This window comes from Myotis daubentonii, chromosome 2 (genome assembly GCF_963259705.1).
Source record: "Myotis daubentonii chromosome 2, mMyoDau2.1, whole genome shotgun sequence".
NCBI classification, from domain to species: Eukaryota; Metazoa; Chordata; class Mammalia; order Chiroptera; family Vespertilionidae; genus Myotis; species Myotis daubentonii.
Genome location: NC_081841.1, coordinates 50,533,870 through 50,554,632, shown reverse-complemented (window position 1 = coordinate 50,554,632; position 20,763 = coordinate 50,533,870). Strand labels below are relative to the sequence as shown.

General features: G+C 55.3%; 1 protein-coding gene across 1 annotated transcript in view; it reads left to right on the top strand.

The window, feature by feature from the left end:
- FAIM2 (Fas apoptotic inhibitory molecule 2) overlaps nt 1–16,747 on the top strand; it is a 31,079-nt gene extending 14,332 nt beyond the window's left edge. The window contains exons 8-12 of the mRNA XM_059682815.1: nt 161–198; nt 726–813; nt 1,017–1,112; nt 2,758–2,811; nt 13,302–16,747. Of these exons, the coding sequence (XP_059538798.1) occupies nt 161–198; nt 726–813; nt 1,017–1,112; nt 2,758–2,811; nt 13,302–13,451 (426 nt within the window). The 3' untranslated portion in view covers nt 13,452–16,747. The remainder of the gene's footprint in view (nt 1–160; nt 199–725; nt 814–1,016; nt 1,113–2,757; nt 2,812–13,301) is intronic.
- The last annotated feature ends 4,016 nt before the right edge of the window (nt 16,748–20,763 follow it).

The following is a 20,763-nucleotide window of genomic DNA, read 5'->3' as shown; positions in this document are numbered from 1 at the left end:
GGATGCTATGTCGCCAGGCCCGACTCCTAGAGGCACCGTGTGTGAATGAAGTCGACTCAGAGTTGAGGGGTATGTGCAAGGGGTGGAGACCCAGGCTGGACCTGGAAGGTGTCTGGGCCCCAAAGTCTGAGTCGTGGAACGTTTCTGCTTTTCCTTCCAGACCCTGTCCATGGCCTACCTCACTGGGATGCTGTCCAGGTAAAGGGGACAGGTGGAAGGCAGGGGGCCATAGGGGCCATAGGCCAGGCTTAGAGCCAGGGACTCGCCACACTGTGGGTGGAAATGCCCCCAACTCCATCCTCCGGGAGCATTTGGCAGGGGAAGGATCTTACGCAGGAAACGTTGGCCTAGAGCCCTCTCCCTGGACACTCTGCTGGACGGTGCCCCTGGGACCTGGCTAGGCTGGTGGGTGGGGATAGAGGAGGCCAAGGTGACCCCCGTCAGGCTGCAGCTTAAAAGACCCAAACTTGAGATTATGGAGGTTCCCACCTCCAGGCAATAGCACAACCCCTCCCGCCCCCGTTCCCACCTCGCCCAGATCCTTCTAACATGTTGGGGAGGTCAGGGCCCAGGAGAAAGGCCAGGAAGCAGGGAGAAGGAAAGCCTTTGGAAAGGAGAGAGGGTGGGGGCAAGAGCTCACGGGGTCAGGTCTGCAGAAGAGAGAGGGCCTGGGCGGAAGGCCAGGGGAGACGAAGACCCGCTGAGCCCTGGCCTGTGCCCTGCAGTTACTACAACACCACCTCGGTGCTGCTGTGCCTGAGCATCACAGCCCTCGTCTGCCTCTCCGTCACCATCTTCAGCTTCCAGACCAAGGTCAGCTCCAGGGCCTGTGGGCAGGCAGATGGGGTGGGGGCCCCCGGCTCAGTCCCCATCTGGTGAGAGACAAAGGGGGTGAGGGGGGCCCGGGGAGGCGCCTGGGAGAGGTGATGGGGAAGGAATGCTGGTTCTGCATGAGCACGAGGCAGTGGCCTGCTGGACGGGCCCCAGCCGGCAGCTGACCTCCCCTGTCCTTGCAGTTTGACTTCACCTCCTGCCAGGGTGTGCTCTTCGTGCTGCTCACGACTCTCTTCTTCAGTGGGCTCATCCTGGCCATCCTCCTGCCCTTTCAATATGTGAGTCTGGGGGCTCCCAGCGGGCCCCATAGGGAGGGAGGGAGCCTGCGGGCAGAGGGTGCTGTTTCCTCCCACGCCTTCCAGACAAGGCCCAGAGCCAAAGGCTCACAGCCTGCCATCCTACCCGGCCCCTCCTGGCACCTGCCCTGGGCTTGTTGGCAGTGTAAGCAAACCAACAAGGAGGCCTTTCTCAGCAGGCCTGGGCACCTGCCTGCTCCGAGAGCCACATCCGGCTTCACCTTTCCCATCCTCCCCTCTGGGAGGGGGGAGGAGGGGAGGCTGGAGGGGAGCGTGCCCCGGAGCATTTAAACCCTTGGCAGGGAAGGGCGCTCTGGAGCTCCGTGAGGCCACCAGACCCTGAGGGGTCCTGAGGAAGGGCCTCCTGGGACTCTTGGAAGATCAGCCAAGTCCAGAGGGACAGACGCTGGGCAGCCGGGCAGGTGGGGGTCAGGCAAGCATCGGCCCCCACCCCATTGGAACATCCATGGGGCAGCCAAATCTCAGCTCTTGCACAGCCCAGCCTGCTCTGGGAGATCCCACTAGGACTCCCCAGGGCTCATGACCCATTTGGGGAACTAAAGCCTCTGCTGCTGGAAAAGAGGGCAGGTTGAGGGCATCACAGGAGGGGTTTGAGGTTCTGATCCGGGGACCCAAGAGATGAAGCTAAATTATTGGACCCCCACTGGAGGCTCAGTCTTCTACCCACCCCTGCTCCTCTTGGTACTTGGTCAGCCCCACCCTTTTCTGCCAGGTTGGGAGCAGCATTCCTCACTCCCATTTCCCCAGCCCCCAGCGCTTTGCTCATAGGACAGCTGGATTGGTTCTGGCATTTCCGTGGCTCTTCCCAGGATCCGGTTGACGAAGGGAGGGGCCGGAGCTGGCCTGGGGCCCTCTGTGTATCTAGGATTGGGGGTACAGGGAGGGGCCCCAGAGCTTCAAAGAACCCTTTATTGACCCTGTCAGGCTGCTGGGATGCCTGTGTTTCCAGGAATCTTCTGGGGGACGGCCCCATAGGGGGCACAGCTGCTGTGGTACCTCTCATAGGGTTTCCACAGGGCGCCCCTGCGACCTCAGGGGCTGAGACTGGGAAGGAGTGCTGTTCCAGCCTCTGCAGGCAACCTCCTCGCGCACAGCCGGCGGGAATTCCACATGGACCCCACCTCACCCCTGAGTTCAAGTCTTTGTCCCCTTCCACCCCAGCCCCTTACCAGCACAGGCAGAGCCTGGGAACTCCCCACAGAGAGACAGACGGACTCTGTGCAGGGCAGGGAGGGAGGAGCAGCCCCAGGGCAGCTCCAGGCTGGGAGAATGACAGGCCAGCGGGAAGTCACTCCCGTGCTGCCTGAGCCTGGGGCTGTGCGGAGGGAACAGGAGCAGGTCAGGTTGGGCGCTCCCTGCCGGGCCCTCCAGGATCACTGTTAGCCTGGGGTTCCCCCACCCACCCTGGATACACAGAATCGGGGATCCCTGTTGGGGACCTGGCATTTCTTAGGAACATCTGGGGAGGGTTGGGGGCAGTGAGGGAGGGTCCCACTAGGAAGGTCTGTCCCACATCCTCCATTCTCTGGACTGCGCCCTCCTCCCTGCCCCTTTGCCCCACCGCCCCATCTGCCAGCCCTAAGCCCACTGTTCGTCCGCCCCATAGGTGCCCTGGCTCCACGCAGTGTATGCCGTGCTGGGAGCAGGCGTGTTTACATTGGTAAGTGTGGCTCTCTAGGGACCCCGCCTTTGATCATCTCCCCAGGCCCTCCACCATCTTTGCCATTCTCATGGTCCTCCCTGAACCTGGGTGAAGTATCTGGGGCAGAGCAGGGCTCGGTGCTAAGGTCAAGGAATTCTCTCTGGTCTCTAAGACAGACCAGCTCATCTGGGCAGAGGGGGAAGGAAGGTTGGAACAGCAGGACTGAAGCTTTAGACAGAGCTGGGACGAGGTGCCCCTCACTTCTGGGGGAGAACCAGGGCTGCTTATGGGGGTGGGAGAGTGAAGGTCCTGGCTACATGGACTCCGTTAGTTGTTGCTCTCCTAGGGTGATCTGGGAAGGCTTCTTGGAGCAGAGGAGAGTCTGAGCACCCTGTGAGACATGCACTTAGGTGGAGCTTGTCCTTGACTGTTCCCACCAAACTGGGAGTGTTGATGACCATGATTGCGATTCTGATAACAATAACAGCTCAAGTTTATTGAGCACGTGCTCCCCTCTCCTCTGAGAGCTCTCTGGGTACACTTCATCCTCACCATAACTCTGTAAAAGAGGTTCTATTGTTATCAAATTAAGGAACCTCAAGCTCAGAGATGTTAAATAACTTGTCCAAGGTCATCCAGCATTCAAGGAAGTGGTCGGGCCAGATTGGGAACTGGATGGTCTGGTTGCAGAGCCCCAACAGCCAGGTGGGGAAGGAGTGGGTGGCTGGAAGCAGATGCCCAGGGGACAGAAGGTGGCCAGGGCCAGACATTCACCTGGAGCAATCCTGTGCGCTGGCCCTTTGCTCAGATGAGCTCCAAGGGTGACTGTGATGGGACTCCAGGATCCACCAGGGGGATAAACTCATGTTGGTGACATCTCCTGGGTGGCGGTACCCAAGGTAAACTTCCACTGCCAGCAGGAGCAGTCACCAGACTGTCCTCGCCCTCATTGGAGAGTTCAGCCCAACTCAGCCTGGCCAGGGTTCTGGGCATAGTCACAGTTCCCAGAGGCTTGTGGGTGACAGACTGGGAAAGCAGAAATGGGGGAGTTGGGGGTCAGATATGTGAGCAGAGGTTTTGGATAGATTGGCAAAGCAGGAATGGGGGTGTGGTCAGTTCGTTCATTCATTCCCACAGGTCTTCATTGAGCACCTACTATGTGTGATGTGCTGTGTGCCCAGGATGCCACAGTTAACAGGAAGAGCAGGGTGTGTGGCACATGGTAGCATTCAGTAAATATCTGTGCAAAGAGTAAAGGACCTCCAGGCTCAAAACTTGAGAGTTGGAAGAAACTAAAACAAGATCTAGTGAAATTCCAAGCCCCTCCTTCTACAGATGAGAAAACTGAACCCTAAAGGAGTTAAGTGATTTGTTCCCGGGTTTCCTGGCAAGATGATGGCATATCAACACAGTGTGGTTTTGGTCAAGACTAGGGTGACCGACTTATCCAGCTTACCCAGAACGTTCCCAGTGAAGCACTGACATTCCCACTTCTTGGGGGGCTCGTAAGTCTTGGGCAAACCAGGATGGTTGGTCACCCTAGAACACTAACTTCTCTTGGCTCCCGGACCAGCCCTCTCTCCTCCGGGCAGTACATGCTAAAGACAAGTTTAGACTAGGAGGATGGGGTGGGGAATCTGCAAGGAGGAAAGAAAGAGGGAGGGTCACACTGGGAGGAGTGAGCTGCTGGGGCCTCAGAGGGGAGCCAGGCTTTGCCAGAGACAAATGGAAGAAGAGGGGTCAGTGCAGGGCTGGGGCGGGGGCAGGGGGGCGGCGAGCATGATGGGTAGAGTGCAGAGTGGCTTCAAGAGGATCAGGTCACACGTGTGTCAGCTACATGGGGAAGCTGTTGGTACAAGTAGAGTTGGATGAACATTAATCCGTTAAATTCGTTTACTAATCCCTTGTGTTATTAGAATAATCAGAATAACCCAACCATCTGTTCCACCCTTTACCTTTCAACAAAGCACTTTCACACCTGTTACCTCACTGGGTTTTCACCTCCACCGGGAGAGAGGCATCGCTGATGTTATAAGACCTGATTTCATGTCTGGAGCCCTGGGTGTTAAAGGGCTGGCACCGAGTCCCAGTGCCAGGAATAGGCAGCTTTAGGACGGGACCCAGGTGTCCTGTGCCCAGGCTGGTGCCATTTCCAGTGCCCCGTGGTCCCCCTCAAAGAAGACAACTTCAAGAAGAAGACGAGGAGGAGGAGGAGGGGGAGGAGGAGGGGAAGGAGGAGGAGGAGTTGGGGGGAGCTGGGAGGTCTCTCCAGTAACTGCTCCTCCCCAGCACACCCCCCCCCCCCATCATCAGTAGTATTGCCCTCTCTACCGGATTTTTCCCATCAGCCTAGAGACAGGTTCTCTCCTCCCCCGCCCCCACCGCACACACTGCTCCCTACTCCTTGCCTGCTTTATTTCTCTCCGTAGCACTTCTCAACCTATGACAGGTTCAGTGTCCTTCTGATTTGTTTGTTCTCGTTTGTCTCCCTCCAGCAGAATGTAAATTCTTCCATGGCAGGGACTGGTGTCTGGCTTGTGTATCGCTGCCTCCCCACCCAGTGCTTAGCACAGTGTCTGGCACACAGTAGGCGCCCCTTGACGTTGTGGAATGGAGGGATGTCCGAGAGGCAGGGCTGAGGTGCTGTCGGTGGGGCAGAGGAAGCGGCTGCACAGTTGATTTAAGTGCTGCATCAGTTTCTGTGAGTCAGGGAGAGGAGGAACCACAGGACTAATTAATTACCCGTTAATGTCTCCCTGGGAGACAACACACCAAAGGCCCTGATAGGGCTCATCCTTCAGGTTATGTAAACAGTGATCAGGAACCTGGTGCCTGAGTCCCCAGCTCCTCGCCCTGCCCTCAGTTGTTGGTCAAAAGAGGGAGGACATACAGCAGGTCCCCTGGGTTCCATGGGGTAAAGGAGAGTTGAGGCGGGGGAGGGGGGGTGGAAATCGCTGGATTCATTCCCTCCCTCCCTCCCCTCAGTTTCAGGTGGACAGAGGCCCTCAGAGGCCCAGCCCCACAAGAACTAAGGTCCCTGGGCCTTTCCATTAACTCCCAACTCAGAAGATCCTTGGCCTCAATCTGACCTCCGTCCAGCTTCAGTTCTGTCCTGTGCAATCCGTGGTCACCTGGCTCCAACCCATCCCCAGAACCAGTGCCCAGCACCCCTGCTCTCTCCAGCTGCCCATCCTGGCATCCCCTACCCTAGTGTGGGGCATTCTCAGCACCATGTGGGGCCCTCCCTGCACTTCAGCTAGAAAATTAAAGCCCTTAGTGTGTCCTGCCTTGCTCACTGCCTCAGGGAAGATGCTGAGGGAAGGGTGAAGAGAAGTGTCAGAGGAGGTCCAGACCCCCTGTGAGAACCAGCCCCCACCCAGCCTGAGCCTTGGCAAAGTTAAGAGAATCAAATGGGTTTCTCTCCAGGAGATCACGGCCCCTCCCCTTGAAGGACTCTGCCATTCCTGAGGGCAGGGCCACCAGCGGCACTGGGCTGAGACTGGGGGGTTGTGGCCCAGCCTTGAGAGGCAGCCCCTCCTAGGCCTCACCCCATCAGCTTTGGTGCATTCTCAAGAGGCCTTGGGTTTTCTGCCTCACCCCACCCCATCCCCACCAGGCGCCAGACCCTAATGCCAGTAGAAGTGGGTGAGTCAGCCGAAATGTACTAACCCATCCTCCTCTCCCCTCTAGTACCCTCTCAGGTGCTTTCTGTAGAAGCTCATGGAAAATCAGGCAGGGCAGCTGGAGGGCCGGGCTGGGCTGATGGGCAAGGTGGAGGGGCTGAGACGGAGCAGGAGGGCTAGGCTGGGGAGAGAGGACGGGTGGGGCGAGGGCCTGGCCAACAGGTTTGCGGCTGTGGAACCACGGTGCCTAATTAATTATGCCTCCATGCCCACAGGACTTTGGGCAGGTTGCTCTGCCTCAGTTCGTTCTTCTTTGGGGCCTCCCAAAAGCTATCGAGGGTCTCCCGCCACCTAAGTCAGAAGCCAAGCCGGGGGCCTAAGGAAGAAACTCAACAGAGGATGTTAGAAATTAGGTGGTGGGCCTAATGAGCCGAGAGCTCTCTCTGCCTGCCCAGCCTGGCCAGTTTGAGGCCCTCGGGAAATCCCGGTCCCCGTGCTTCAAGGAAGATGAATGAGAAGCTGTGTGGATAGGCAGGAGGCTGGGAGACAGTTAGGAGGCCCCTGCAGTGTCCTGGCGTCAGGGACAGGGGCAGGGAGAACGTGCGGGTCAGCACCAGATGCCGCGGAGCCCGATGGTGCTGGGACAGTACCCTTCAACGTCTGGAAGTTGAGTAGATTCCTCCAGGGCAGGGAGGAGGGTGCATTGACAGTAATTGTTCCTTTGGGAGAAAGTCCGCTCTAAGGTGGGAGGGGGGGACCCCCGCCCCCAACGCCCACCGGGCCTCACCTCAGTTCACTTCCTGGAGTCTCACTTCTCAGGAACCAGACCCAGAGCCCCCTCTCCCCAGCCCAGGGGTGGAGGACTGAGGGAGGTGGTGATTCAGAGGCTCCGTGGGGAGCACGGCAGGGGCAGGGGCAGGGGCAGGGGCAGAGGCAGAGGCAGGGGCAGGGGCAGGGGCAGGGCCAGGGGCAGAGGCAGAGGCAGGGGCAGGGGCAGGGCCAGGGGCAGAGGCAGAGGCAGGGGCAGGGGCAGGGCCAGGGGCAGAGGCAGAGGCAGGGGCAGGGGCAGGGCCAGGGGCAGGGCCAGGGCCAGGGGCAGGGCAGGGAGGGGAGGAGTCACTGCTCTCACCTGCAGAGCGGAGCCAGGAGAGGCACTATCAGAAGGGCAGGGGAGCCTGGAGAGGGGGAGGAAGCTCTCCAGCTGGCCACTCACTTCCCACCCAAACCACATTCAAGGCCTGGCTCGTCTTCTTACCGCGATGACCTTGGGCAAGTTTCCTGACCTGCCTGCCTCAGGCGCCTCATCTTTAAATTGGGGCTAATATGAACTCTCTCACAAGACTGGGTAATGATTGCATATGATAACACGCACAAAGAACACGGTAGTTTCTCGTCTCCTGTGGTAGCTTGTACCCTTACTGTAAATGGTAACCTTGCCATCCGGAGCCCTGGATTTGGGAGTCAGGGTACCTGGGGTCAGATCCATTCTCTGCCGCATTTTAGCTGTAAGGTCTCTGTGCTTCGTTTTTTAAAATCTATAAAATGCAGATAGTAATAGTACCCGCTCCGTAGGTCGTTGTAACTTCAAAATGAATTAATATATGCAAAGCACTTAGAACGTGCCCTGCACATCATCAGTGATCAATAAGTATTACCTGTTAGTAGTAGTCAGTTGCCTAAGGTCAGAGGCAAGATTTGAACCCAGGTCTGTGTGACTTCCCGGTCCCTGTGCTTGAACACTGTATCACACTCCTGCCCTTCCTCATGAGACCACCCTCGGGTTCCTCACATACTTTGTACACTGCTCCCCTTTTATCCTGGGCCAGGCTTCCTGGCTCACGTGCCTGCCAGACCCTGCTCCCGCAGTGGCCCATCTGGAGATGCATGCCAGGACCCAGGGCTACGTGCAGTTGTCTGTGTCATTAAAATTTTTGACACTGAGGTCAGCGAAGACAAGAGAAGTATGTAACACTGGCCCCAGGCAGCTAGTGGACTCAGCCCCTCTCCTCCCTCACCCTGACCCACATCTCAATCTGGGGCACAAGGCTTAGGGCTCGTTGTTTCTCCCTGAAGAGTCAGTCCCCCAAGCCCAGGCTCACTCTCTAGCCCGGAAGGGGGTGGCAGGTGGTGGCAGAGCTCGGCTGGGCCCAGCTCTCTACACCCCCCAGGAAGCCTGCAGTGCTCTTGGCCATGAGCTCTTTTTGCACATCTCTTCCCACCTCTTCTGTCCTTACACACACGTGCACACACATATGCACACAACACACACACACACACACACACACACACACGCACATGCGCACTCAACATGTGCCATCTCCCAAGGAGTGTCACATGGTGGAAAGCGTGGGATTTGGGGTCAGGGACTCGAGCTGTCCTCTCGGCTGTGTGAAGTGGGCACATCACTGACGCTCCCTGTGCCTCAGGCTCCTCAGCTACAAGGACAGCTCGATCATGCAGCACCTGCCCCAGGGGTTCATGCCGAGAGGTCACCAAGTCTTCTTTTTTGTAACGTTATCCTTTCTTTTTAAATTTCCTAACTACATCACATATGAATATGCTTATTCGTATATTCCACTTTTTAAAATCCTAAGTAATATAGGTAATGCAAACATTGTTTTGACCTTGTCCCTCACTGCCTCCCCCAGTGGTAACCACTGTGATCAATATCCTTCCGGGCCTTTCTCTGTGTGTTTTATAGATATTTGCTACATAGGCTCCTATGAGGTTTGTCTGTTAACATAAAAGGGGATCACCTGATACGGATTTTTCTGCAACTTGTCTGTTTCCTATAATAGCATATGTCAGAGATGTTTCTGCCTCAGAACTGCCGCCCACAGCTCCTGCCACCCGGTCCTCACCGATGGAGCTGGGTGTTTTCAGTGTGTCGCCGTCGGAACCAATGCCGCAGCGGACGGCCTCGGGCGTGCCGCTTTGCGCACTCCTGCTAGCATTTCTGTAGGATGGACACGGTCCATGTGTTATTTTTAATGCTGATTCAACGCATTGCAACCTCAGCGCTTTGCATTCAGGGCCTGTTTGTTGGTGGCTCTGAGCTGGCCTGTCCCTGGCATGCCCTCTCACAGCCTCACGCCTGGGAGAACAACAGACCTGAGCCTAAGCCCTGGACGCAGCAGGGTCAGCCCGAGGGTGTAGCCAGGGGCCCTGGCCAGGTCCAACGCTAGCCAGCGGGGTGGACCAGGAACGTTGGCTTTGGATCCTCTGCCTCTGTGCATGCCCCCTCCCCCCTGCAGGCCCACTCTACCCCCATCTCCATCAGAATGAGACGGGTCATCTGGCTGCAGCACTGATCAATGACTGTCAGCAAGCCAGTCACCTGCTCTGAGACTCCTTCCCTCTTACGTAAAATAATGACAATAACACGCACCTCCTGGGGCAAATTGGCTGAGTGAGATGAGATAAAAGAATAGTGTGTGAAAGGACTTTGCAGACATCAGCCCAATCCTCCTGCCTCTTGCCCATAGCCCACTCGCTCCCCTGGCAGGGTCTTGTGTTCACCTGGCTACCAACTCAGTACCTGCTACCCTTCTAGTGCTTGACCCTTTGTTTAGCTCTCAGCTGGGATCGTAGCTGCCAGCAAAGATGTTAACTGTAACCAAGATGCCTGCTCTCCACCAAGATGTTAGTTATCAATGCTTACTGCCCCCCAGGGGGCTTGTTAGTAGGTAACTTTCCCCTATAATGAATGCTTGCTAATAATATAATCTCTGGTGATGTCTTTTGCTCTCATTTGATTATTAGTTCTCTGAAGGCAAGTTCCCTGGAACATAGTAGATGCTCAGTAAATATTGCTGGGCATAAATGAATGAAAAGCCTTCCGTTGCTTCACAGGCATGAGGTTGCAGTGATGGGTGATGCCAGGCAGTGGGGTTGAATTTGGGGCAGGCTATCCCAACATAGATAAGCATCCGTGGCCATAGGCCAATGGCAGGGGCAGAAATCATTTCACTCCTCTTTTCTCCAAGAGAAGAGCCAGCTGGCTGCTCTAAGGGGCCTCCTGGGTGAGTGCTCTTTGGAAGGGCCTCCCCCAAACCTGGTCAGGTCCCAGCTTCTAAGTTGAGAGATTTATTTTCATTAGCTCACCCAGGGGTGACCAGGCTCTGGGCATTCAACCAAGCAAGCTACTGATTGATAAGTCAGATCAGCAGTTTATTAACTTCTGCTGGCAGGCGTGATGGCTAAGCAGCTTGTAGCGTTGGAGTTGGCCCTCTCCTTGCGTGTTCTCTCTGCAGAGGGAAAATGTTTTGGGGAACCCAAATCAAATTCAGGAGCATAGGATGGAGCGCGATGATTCTAAAGAATAATAATAGTTGGTGCTGTGTACACTGCATACATCTACCCTCAAAACCACACGGTGGTGGGGTCATTACTACCGTCCCGTTTTGTAGATGACGACGCTGAGGTCACGTGGGTGCTGGCTACTGAGGGATGAACCAGCACTCAAACCCAGGTGTTCCAGCTCCAGCCCGGTGCTCGCGTACGCCCTTTTCTCAGTGCCGCTGGGCTCAGAGAGGCCGCCATGCCCTGAGCAGGGCCTTCTCAGCCCTGGTGAGGCTCCCCATTTTTCTTCTGTTGAGGCCACACAGCTTCCCTAGTAACATATCTGCCTCCTCGATGAGCCGTGGGAGACGCTGGCGGCTCAGCAGCGGCGTACACATGTTCTCAGGAGAGCACCTCTCCTGCAGATAATCACAATAAAACCACATTAATAGCTACCATTCACTAAGCGCTTACCATGTTTCAGGCGCCATGCCAGGCGCTTTGCACGCATTATCTTTCTGTCACAACAACCTCAGGAAAGTTGTTTAGCTCTCATCTGTCTCTTTCCGATGTAGACTCACAGGCTCAGAGAGAAATGCCTTGCCCGGGGCCCATCACTAGTGAGTAGCGGAACTAAGGCTAGAATCCAGTCAGTCTGATTGTCAAGCCTGCATTCTTTTTTTTCTTTTTTTAATTGTTATTGATTTCAGAGAGGAAGGGAGAGAAAGATTGAAACATCAATGATAAGAGAGAATCATTGACTGGCCGTCTCCTACACGCCCCCAACGGGGGATGGAGCCCACAACCTGGGCATGTGCCCTTGACCGGAATCAAACCCAGGACCCTTCAGTCCACAGTCTGAAGCTCTATCCACTGAGCCAAACCAGCTAGGGCTCAAGCCTGCATTCTTAACCAACCCCCACTCCACCCCTCCAAGTCCCACTTGCTGGACTTGCTCCCTGTTGGAGCCTCTGCCCCCTGTGCCCTGGGGTCATTGGCACTGAGGCGGGGTCCACTCAGGCTTCCGTGGGGCTGCACCTAAAGCAGCTCCAAGGAGCCTGGGTCCTAGAGTCAGGGAGTCAGTGTCTGGGGTGAAGGAAATGGAGCTGGGCCCCAGTTCCCAGGGTAAAGTGTAAGCTGGCCCCTCCCTTTGTCTCCTTTCCTCCTGCTCCTCCCATACTGAGTTTCCTCACCCATCGCACCGTGCCTTCTCAGTCTAGCAAACTCCTAGTCGTCCTGCAAAGCCCAGGTTAAGTGTCACCTCTCCTGGGACACCTCCTCCTACCCAGTCAGCCCTAACGATGGCATTTACTGGGTTTTATTGTCCTCATCTCAGACGACCCACTAAGCCGTGAGACCCCCCAAGGCAGGCATTTGTGTTCCCCATCGCTGCAGCTCTCAGCACGTCGCTGGGACCCGCCCTGGCCCCAAGCATATGTATCGTATAATGAATGTTTCAGAGAGTCCAAGGAATACAGGGCCATGCACAAGTGACGGAAGAGCCGGGCACAGCCCAGTTAACAAGAATGTGCATCGATTTAAAGAATTCCAATCCCATGTGGATCAGTGGTTCATAACCTTGGAGACACTGGTGGAACTTTTTGGCTTCTTTCTCCCAGAAAAGTACAGCCTGCCTGTCAGATTTCATATGGTGCTACTTGAGGGGTTCTGCTCCGTATGCAGGGGCCCCAGAGAAAAGCTGTTTGGAGGGGTCACTGTAGACAGTGGGAAGGCCTGGTAGGGAGCAGCAGGGTGGCCAAGAGGAGCCATCTCTAAGGGAATAGCTATTCATAGTCCAGTCGGCCAAAAAGGCGCCGGGGTGCGGGGAGGGCGGGGGGGCTCCTGTTTCCGGGCAGGAGGCACAAACCCCAGTGCGGTCTGCATGCAGCAGAGCTCAATGGTTCAGCACGGGGGCAGTGGAGGAGGCCTGCTCAGGTTCAGATCCTGGCTTTGCCATTTCCTAATTGTGTAACCGGAGGCACGTACTTAGCCTCTCTGGGCTGTGGTTTTCTCTGGGAGGAATGGAACCCCTACTCAGTAGGGATATTATTAGGACCAAGCAGGCTAAGGTCTGGAAAACGCCTCATAAATTTCCATTCCCTGCTCGCTATTACTTGAAGCATTCATTTGTCTTCTAAGAGCAGGGCCCTGGGGGAATGGCAAGAAGACCAGGACTCAGCTTGAAGGTCCCTCAAGGCCCCCTCCTCCAGGAAGCCTTCCCTGGCTTCCTGCCACACCCACACGGGGCCAGGTTCCTGTGATCGGCACCGGGTGCTTTGGTTTCACTCGTGCTAACACCTACTTCCCACTAGACTTGAAGCTCTATGAGGCAAGGGGTCTTGTCTGTGTTGTTCTTTACTGTATGCCTGTGCCTGGCACATAGTAGGTGCTCAGTGAGTAGGTGTTACATTAGGGACCGAGGTGTTGGGCAACTTCCAGGTTCTGGGAGAGTTCCAGATTCTGGGCTGGAAGCTCACTGAGCAGTCAGGCAACAAGCGATAGTAACAAAATCAGGGGTGGGCCTGGGTGGGGACACTGGGCCCCCTGGTCAGTGTCACAGTGACTGAACCGTCTGACTTCTCCTCTCTCTTCCCCTTCCCTCAGTTTCTGGCGTTTGACACGCAGTTGCTGATGGGTAACCGACGCCACACGCTGAGCCCTGAGGAGTATGTTTTTGGAGCCCTCAACATTTATCTAGACATCATCTACATCTTCACCTTCTTCCTCCAGATTTTTGGCACCAGCCGGGAATGAGGAGCTCCTCCCACCACCTCTCCCTTCTGAGAATCCTCCCTCGCTGGCCCTCTGACCCTCCCTGTGCTCCTGTAAGCCCAGATACAAACTAGCTGCCAGCCCGGCCTGTGGCCAGCCTGCTCACTCCCTCGCCTACCCCTCATCCTCACCCTCTGTAGAGTGTATCCACGCCCTGAGGGGCCCTGCAGAACCAAGGTCACCCCATGCCCTGTGCCGCCCTTTCCCCCCAGTTACATCTCCCAGACTGAGACAGTCCAGGCTGGAGGCTCCTCTGGGTTTGAGGACCCAAGGGACAAGGGAGAGGAGGGAGCAGGATTTCAGAGGGAAAGAGACCCTAGGAAGCCTGGCTGAGGGCTGCACCCCACGAAGACGCCTCCTAAAGCTGCCACGGCGCTGTGACCGTGGGGCACACTGTCCTGTGTCCTGGACACCCTCCTCTCTCTCTCTTTCCAGGTCAGGCTTTTAAGGAAGGGGGTCGGGGCATGGCTGGGAGATGAGGTGAGGGTGCTCTGCGGGGTGGCGGACGGGGGGGGGGGGGGGGGCGGGTAGGCAGGATGGCTGTCCCAGGCTGCGCATCTTCTCTCAGCTCTGAGACCAATGGCTTGTTCTAGGGACTGGAGCCCTGGGGCCAAGAGCACCCAGAAAGGCATAGGAAGGCAGTGCCATCTACCTCCTGGGTCGTGACAGAGCAGTTGGGGTGGGAGGCGGGAGCAGGAGGCCCTGCTCCTAAGTGGACCCCAAGGGAGGTGGGCGCAGGGCAGCCAACTGGGAGGTCTGGGCTCTGCAGTCCTGCCAGGTCACCCCGACCTGCACCCACCCGGGAGGCCTGTGGGCTGGCAGGACTGAGACCTATTCCTCTCACCCTCTTCTCTGGGCCCCCCCGGATGCTCCCACAGGCCTGGGGCGAGTGCTGTGCCCTAGAGGACTGGATGTTCTGAGGGAGGGAGGGTCATCCTCACTGAGCCAGGCCCATCTGGAGGGAATCCGACCCTGCCCCCAGCCCTTCCACAGGGCCTTTCCACACATCCCATTTCTTCAACCCTCCCCCATCTCACGCCATTTGCTGGCTTACCCCTAGCCAGGCCTCCGGAGGCCTCAGTTGGTTGTGCCTATGTCCCTTTCCCTAGCTTCTCTGGCCACTCAGCACAGAGTCCCTAAGCCCCCTCACTCCTTATCTCCTCATCTCCCTAATTTGGAAACGATCCAGCCAGGGCCAGTCCCACGTGATGAAGCCTGGGCTCCTTATCAGCCTCTAGGCGGCTGAGATCTCCGGCAGGGAATGCGTCAGCCACCCAGCCCCCTGCAGGCCCTGTTGGGGAGGGGACCAGGGGGCCACGCCTGGGGGAAGCGTGCAGCCAGTGCAGCCAGCACGTGCAAGCAGCCAACCCTAGGCCAGTGGAAAGTTACTGGGTGGGGTCAGGGAGGTTCAGAGCGGATTCCTCTCCCTCTAGATACCTCTTACCCCTGTCTGAGGGGCCTGTTTGCCCATGGGGAGGATGACTACGTGTGCTGTCTGTGTTCCCAACCCCTCCCTCCCCAACCTTCCTATTTTCAGCTTTCAAGAAATATTGCAGAAGTTTTATTGCACCTTGGGTATTTGAAGGAATAAGGAACCAAGAAATGATGGTGGTGTTTGTGGGTGAGATAAAGGCAATCGTGAGCATGGGTGAGATGCCTACTGTGTGCTGTCCTAAATTAATCCATTTCAGCCATCCTACACAGGTGGTTTTTCATCCGTTCCCATGGCAGAGGTGATCAAGGGGCTTGGAAATGAGCCCAGGGTAGTATAGCCAACAGACTGGGTGGGGCTGCAATGAGGCTGCATGGTGGTCAGGCCTGGGCGTTGCTAGGGATTTGTCATCCTTGGTGCCAACCCCGGCCTTCCAGCTCCCCTCCCACTGCTACTACCAGCTTTCCACTCCGTGGTCTCCACCTTCTGGACACGCGCTGGGAGGCCGGGTTCTGGTGCTGGTTCCCAGCCTCACTGCCCCGTGGCGTCAGGCGAGTGTTTCTTGCTCTCTGTGATTCACAATTGCTATTAGCAAGAAGTAAGACCATGACCAGGGTGGCACAGGGGAGGCACCAGAACACGTATTTCCGCTAATGCCCTCATCCAGTTGCCCCTTCGTTCCTCTCCTAATCTCTTGCCCTGGTTCTGAGGGGTCAGAATTCCCCTCTTAGCCCTGCCACTCTCAGGCTAGGTCTTGGTCTTGCTTCTCAGAATCCCTTCCCCAAGCCCTTCTTTTCCCAGGACAGTTTATACAGAAACTGGGACTCAGAAGCTTATCTGAGGCTGAGCTCCAAGAGCTGGGCAGAGGGGAGGAGGGGAAGCCCGTGATGAAGGGGCGGCTCAGGGCCTTCACAAAGCAGAGTATGCTGCAGTCTGCCCTCTGGGTGCTGAGGCCACACTGAGCTGGCCGCAGAGAGTTCCACCTCCATCCACGCCCTGAGGAGCCCCAGGAACACCCGGGTGGGACTTGGAAGGAGGAAGGGCAGGGGAGCAGGAATGCAGGATTAAAAATGGAAACCTGAGAAACCTAAAATGGGCAGGTGTCACAAGCTGCCGAGGAGGAGGAAACCGGCCGGCCCCTCACATTTTTGGCAGGGGTGGGACTGGGTCCGGGAAGGGGTAGGTTGGGTTTCATAAAGCTAGAGGCAGCCAGGAATCTGACCATCTGTGATGTGAGGTCAGAGGGCTCCTGCTGAGGGGATGACAGGCCAAGAGATCCGCTCTGGAGTGTGCAGCTTGGGGACTTCCACGCTGATTCCGGGTGCGTGCTTGCCTCCTCCTGTATCGCCTGGGGAAGCCCCCGAGGATCTTGGCTCTTCCATCCTCTGCGCTTCCCCCCAGGGGAGTCAGGATCCGACAGACGCCCTTACCCCAAAATGCTCCGTCTCCCCCTCCCTGGCCACCTGAACAAGTCCCAAGGCTCTCAGCTCTCCAGCGGGGCTGGGCTGGGCTGTCACACCAGCACTTTGCTGCCCCTTGGTGGCCGCCTGAGGAAAAGCAGGGCCTGGTTCTGTGCGAGAAGCTGGGGGCCCTATGGCAGGAGTTGTGGGCAGGCTTCCCTTCCTGGCTCTCCTCGGACCTCCCCAACCTCTCATCAGCCTCCAGCTTTCCCTGTAGTCCAACCATTGTCGCACCTCCCGGACACTGCTTACCTGTCTGCTGTAAACCGCTGTGCGCCGCCCCACCCTGGAGCTTCCTCCCAGCGTCTGAGGACAGACACACATCCTCAGCTATCCTTCCCGGTCCGTGACTGATGGGAGATAAGAATAAAAGTAATATGACACTCGTGCTGTTTCCTTCGTCTGCCTTTTGCTTGTCGCTTCAGACGGCTCAGGGAGTCTGTGTGTGAGGTTCAACTGGTTTGGGGGTGAAAGATCCACACCGGAGCTGCTTCTCCCAGTGCATTTAAGTGCGAATCAACTCTCCTCCCCGTTTATGTGGAAAAGGGGCACTGGCCCCCCTTTGCAGAGACTCTTGGGATCCCAGAGTTGGAAGGAATCCCAGAGAGCGGGCACCTGACCCATCGCAGTTCTACTGGAAGCTCCTCCCAGCGGGGCGCCTCCCAGGGGAGCCTGCTCCGTTGTGCACAGTTTCTTAGAAGATTATTATTTTGACCCAAAATTTGTTTCTCTAGAACAGGGGTGGGGAACCTTTTTTTTCTATCAAGGGCCATTGGGATGTTTATAAGATCATTTGCAGGCCATACAAAATTATCGATTCAAAAATTAGCCTGCTATAATTGGTGAAGCATTTAAGTAACTCGCCCCTACTGCCTTGGCAGAGCCAAACCAAATGATTTCATGGGCCTTATATGGCCCACGGGCCTGGCGTTCCCCACGCCTGCTCTAGAGGGAAAGCCTGTTGTACCTGGAACCTGCAAGGATCCCCCAGAGAAGCAGCTTAGTCACCTCTCCTGTGAAGCTTTTCTCAGTCCCTCCCCAGCTGTCCTGGCCACTCCAACCTCGGAGCCCCCTGCCCTGTGCCACTCTCGCTGGGTCTTAACTGCTACTCCTGCCTCCTTCGATGAAACTTGAGCTCCTTGAAGGCATGAACTGTCTCTTGTTTACCCTTGAATTCACAGGATTTGTGGTACAGTCTTAATAAACAAGTTTTGAATGAATGGAGGAATGACTGAATGAATGAATCCACTCCAACCCTTTTATTGTACCTAAAAGGGAACTAAGGAGAGGAAAATACTGTTACTTATCCAAGTTTATACACAAGTTAGTGACTGGGAGCAGGATTAGAAGGCACATGGAGGGATGATTATGTTACCAAGTTCTTTTGAAGAACTTGTTTCCAGGGGTGGGGTGTGAGAGGGGGACACATCACAGTGGAGCAGTGGGAGACATTATCCTCACTTTGAAGAGAGAATAAATAACACTTATTAAGCACCCACTGTGTACAAAGCACTTCCAAAGGCAGCGAGAGATAGGAGAGGGAGAAAGCACTAACGATTGCAGGAGGGAACGCATACACAACAGCTCGAGACCACGTCCCAAGAAAAAGCTCTTTAAAGTCGCCCCGTCAGGCCTGAAGTGGATGAAAGGCTGAGGGCCCTGCCTGGTGGACAGGATGGGATGGCAGTCCAAATTAGCCGGGGGCGGGGGGGGGGGGGATGGACGTTGGTAACGCTGGCTCCCTCGCCTCCCCTGCCTCCAGCCCTTCAGCCTCACTGTATCTGTCTTCTACCCATTTCTGTCTTCATTAGCTTTCACAGCTGGGTGAGCCATAAAAACAAGTTACTCTCCACAGTTGTGGAGGCAGGAAGCCTGAAACCAAGGAGTCAGTAGGGCTGGTTCCTTCGGAAGGCTCTACGGAGAATCGTTCCCTGCCTCCCTCCTGGCTTGTGGCGGCTGCTGGCTACCCTTGGTGTTCCTTGGCGTGGGGCTGCCCTCGAACATCTGCCTCCATCTTCACACGGCCTTTTCCTCTGGGTCTCCCTGTGTTGTTGTTTTTGTTATGGTTGTTGTTGTTCTGAATATATTTTTTTATTGGCCCTGATGGGTTTGGCTCACTGGATAGAGCGTCGGCCTGTGGACTGAAGGGTCCCAGGTTCAATTCCGGTCAAGGGCACGTGCCTGGGTTGCAGGCTCAATCGCCAGTAGGGGGCATGCAGGAGGCAGACGATCAATATTCTCTCTCTTCATTGATGTTTCTCTCTCTCTCTCTCCCTCTCCCTTCCTCTCTGAAATCAATAAAAATATTTTAAAAAATAAATAGAGGGAGAAAGAGATAGAGGGGGGAAAAATTCAATGATCAGCTGCCTCCTGCACGCCCCACTCCGGGGCCTCCTTGTGAATCAAACCGTGACCTCCTGGTTCAGAGGTCGGCACTCAACCACGGAGCCATACCGGCTGGGCTGGGTCTGTCTGTTTCGAATCTCTGTTTCCTTTCTTTTATGAGGATACCCGTCATTGGATTTAGGGCCCACTGTAAATCCAGGATGATGAACTCTTCTTAAGATCCTTCATTACATCTGCAAAGACCTTATTTCCCAAAAAGGTCATATACACAGGTACCAGGGGTTAGGACTTAGACATATTGGGGGGGGGGGGCACTGTTCAACCCACTATGCTATCCACTATTTTGAGTGGTTACCTCTGTGTACATTTCCCTCCCCTCACCCCTAGGGGTCTTCACACCAAGAGAGAATAAATAATATTTATTATTCCATTCCCATCCCCAGGCTCCCAGGGGAGGCTAGAGAAATCCCAGAGCCGAGCTGACCCAATCCAGCTCGCACATGCCATCTGCTGGATTGCGCCCTTTCCCCCACACAACACAGGTGCATAGGAACTTTCTTCCCAGCCTACTATCCCCACCCCCTATCCAAGGGCTCTGATTTCTTTATGGGGAAAACCCAGCCAAAAGGAGTGAGCCCCACCCTGTCCTTTAATAGCTCTATGCCCCTTTGCTAGCTCCTTTTTCTCCATGCTAGGGAGGCCATATGTAAGTGCTCTAGCCAAGAGACCCTGCTCAGGACAGTCTTCCAGCCATGCCCACCAAGTGGCATCCATGCCAGGGAATAAGCCATTTTGATAGTAGATTCTCAAACTTTACCTATTTCGTCACCTAGCCATTTGAGTCTTCCCTTTTGGGGCCCAAAACATCATAGAGCATGGACAAGCCATCCCTTATGTGCCCTGTCCAAATTCCTAATCCACAGGTTCTGTGAGCATAATAAAATGGTTGTTATTTTATGCCACTAGGAGATGTGGAAAGGGAAGGCCTCTGGATCATTCTGTTAAACAGTATTTTGCTATGCAGCTATAGATAAGTGGAACAGAATTTGGTATCTGGTAGGGGGGCACGGCCATACAAAACTTAGAACATATGGCATTGGTTTTGGGACGAGGTGGTAGGAGATGCCTGAGAAGCCTCAGAGGTACTGTTAGGGAAAGCTGGAAGGGCCTTGAAGAGACTTCAGGTGACAGTTCAAAGGAAAGTTGAGGGAAATGTAATAGGAACTTGGAGGAACAGGAATTCTTGTTACGCAGTAGGAGCAAATTTAGCAAAGCTCTTATCTACACTAATGTAAAAAGGAGCAAAAGTACCTAATGAAGTGATGGAGCTGGCTAAGAAGATTTTCAGGTAGAATGTCAACTGGCTTATTTTGGCTTGGTACCATAAGAAACAGATAGTGAGGGAAAAACTAAAGAAAAAATTCTTTTGTTTTTAGTTAGAATTTGGAGGAGATGTAAAAATCCCATGACAGTCTTTCCAGCCAGTAAAGAATTTTCAAAGTAATAAAGGCCTTAGGGAAAAAATGAAATCCAGGGTACAGTGGGGCGGGGGGGGGGGGCGCGGAGGTTCTTCTGGTAAAGACAAAGGCAAAGGTGTGATTGTAAAACCCTTTGTTCATACCTCAGAAAGGTCAAAGATGAATCTAAGATTTCAGACAGACAGAAGTACTCCTACTCACCTAAAAGGCAATGTTGCAGAGCCATTCTGTTAAACAAGAGGGCTTCTATAAAGATACTAGGGGCCTGGTGCACGAATTTGTGCATGGGTAGGGTCCCTAAGCCTGGCTGGCAATCAGGGCCAATCAGAGCCAGGCCATTTGGGGCCTGCCAGCCAGGGGGAGGGATGCGGGGAGGGATGCAGGAAGGGATGCAGGGAGGGGACCACGGGAGGTTGGCTGCGGGAGTGCACTGACCACCAGGGGGCAGCTCCTGCATTGAGCATCTGTCCCCTGGTGGTCAGTATGCATCATAGCAACTGATCTACCAGTTGTTCCAGTCGTTCTGGTCATTAGGGTCATTTGATTGTAACGGTTGCTTAGGCTTTTATATATATACT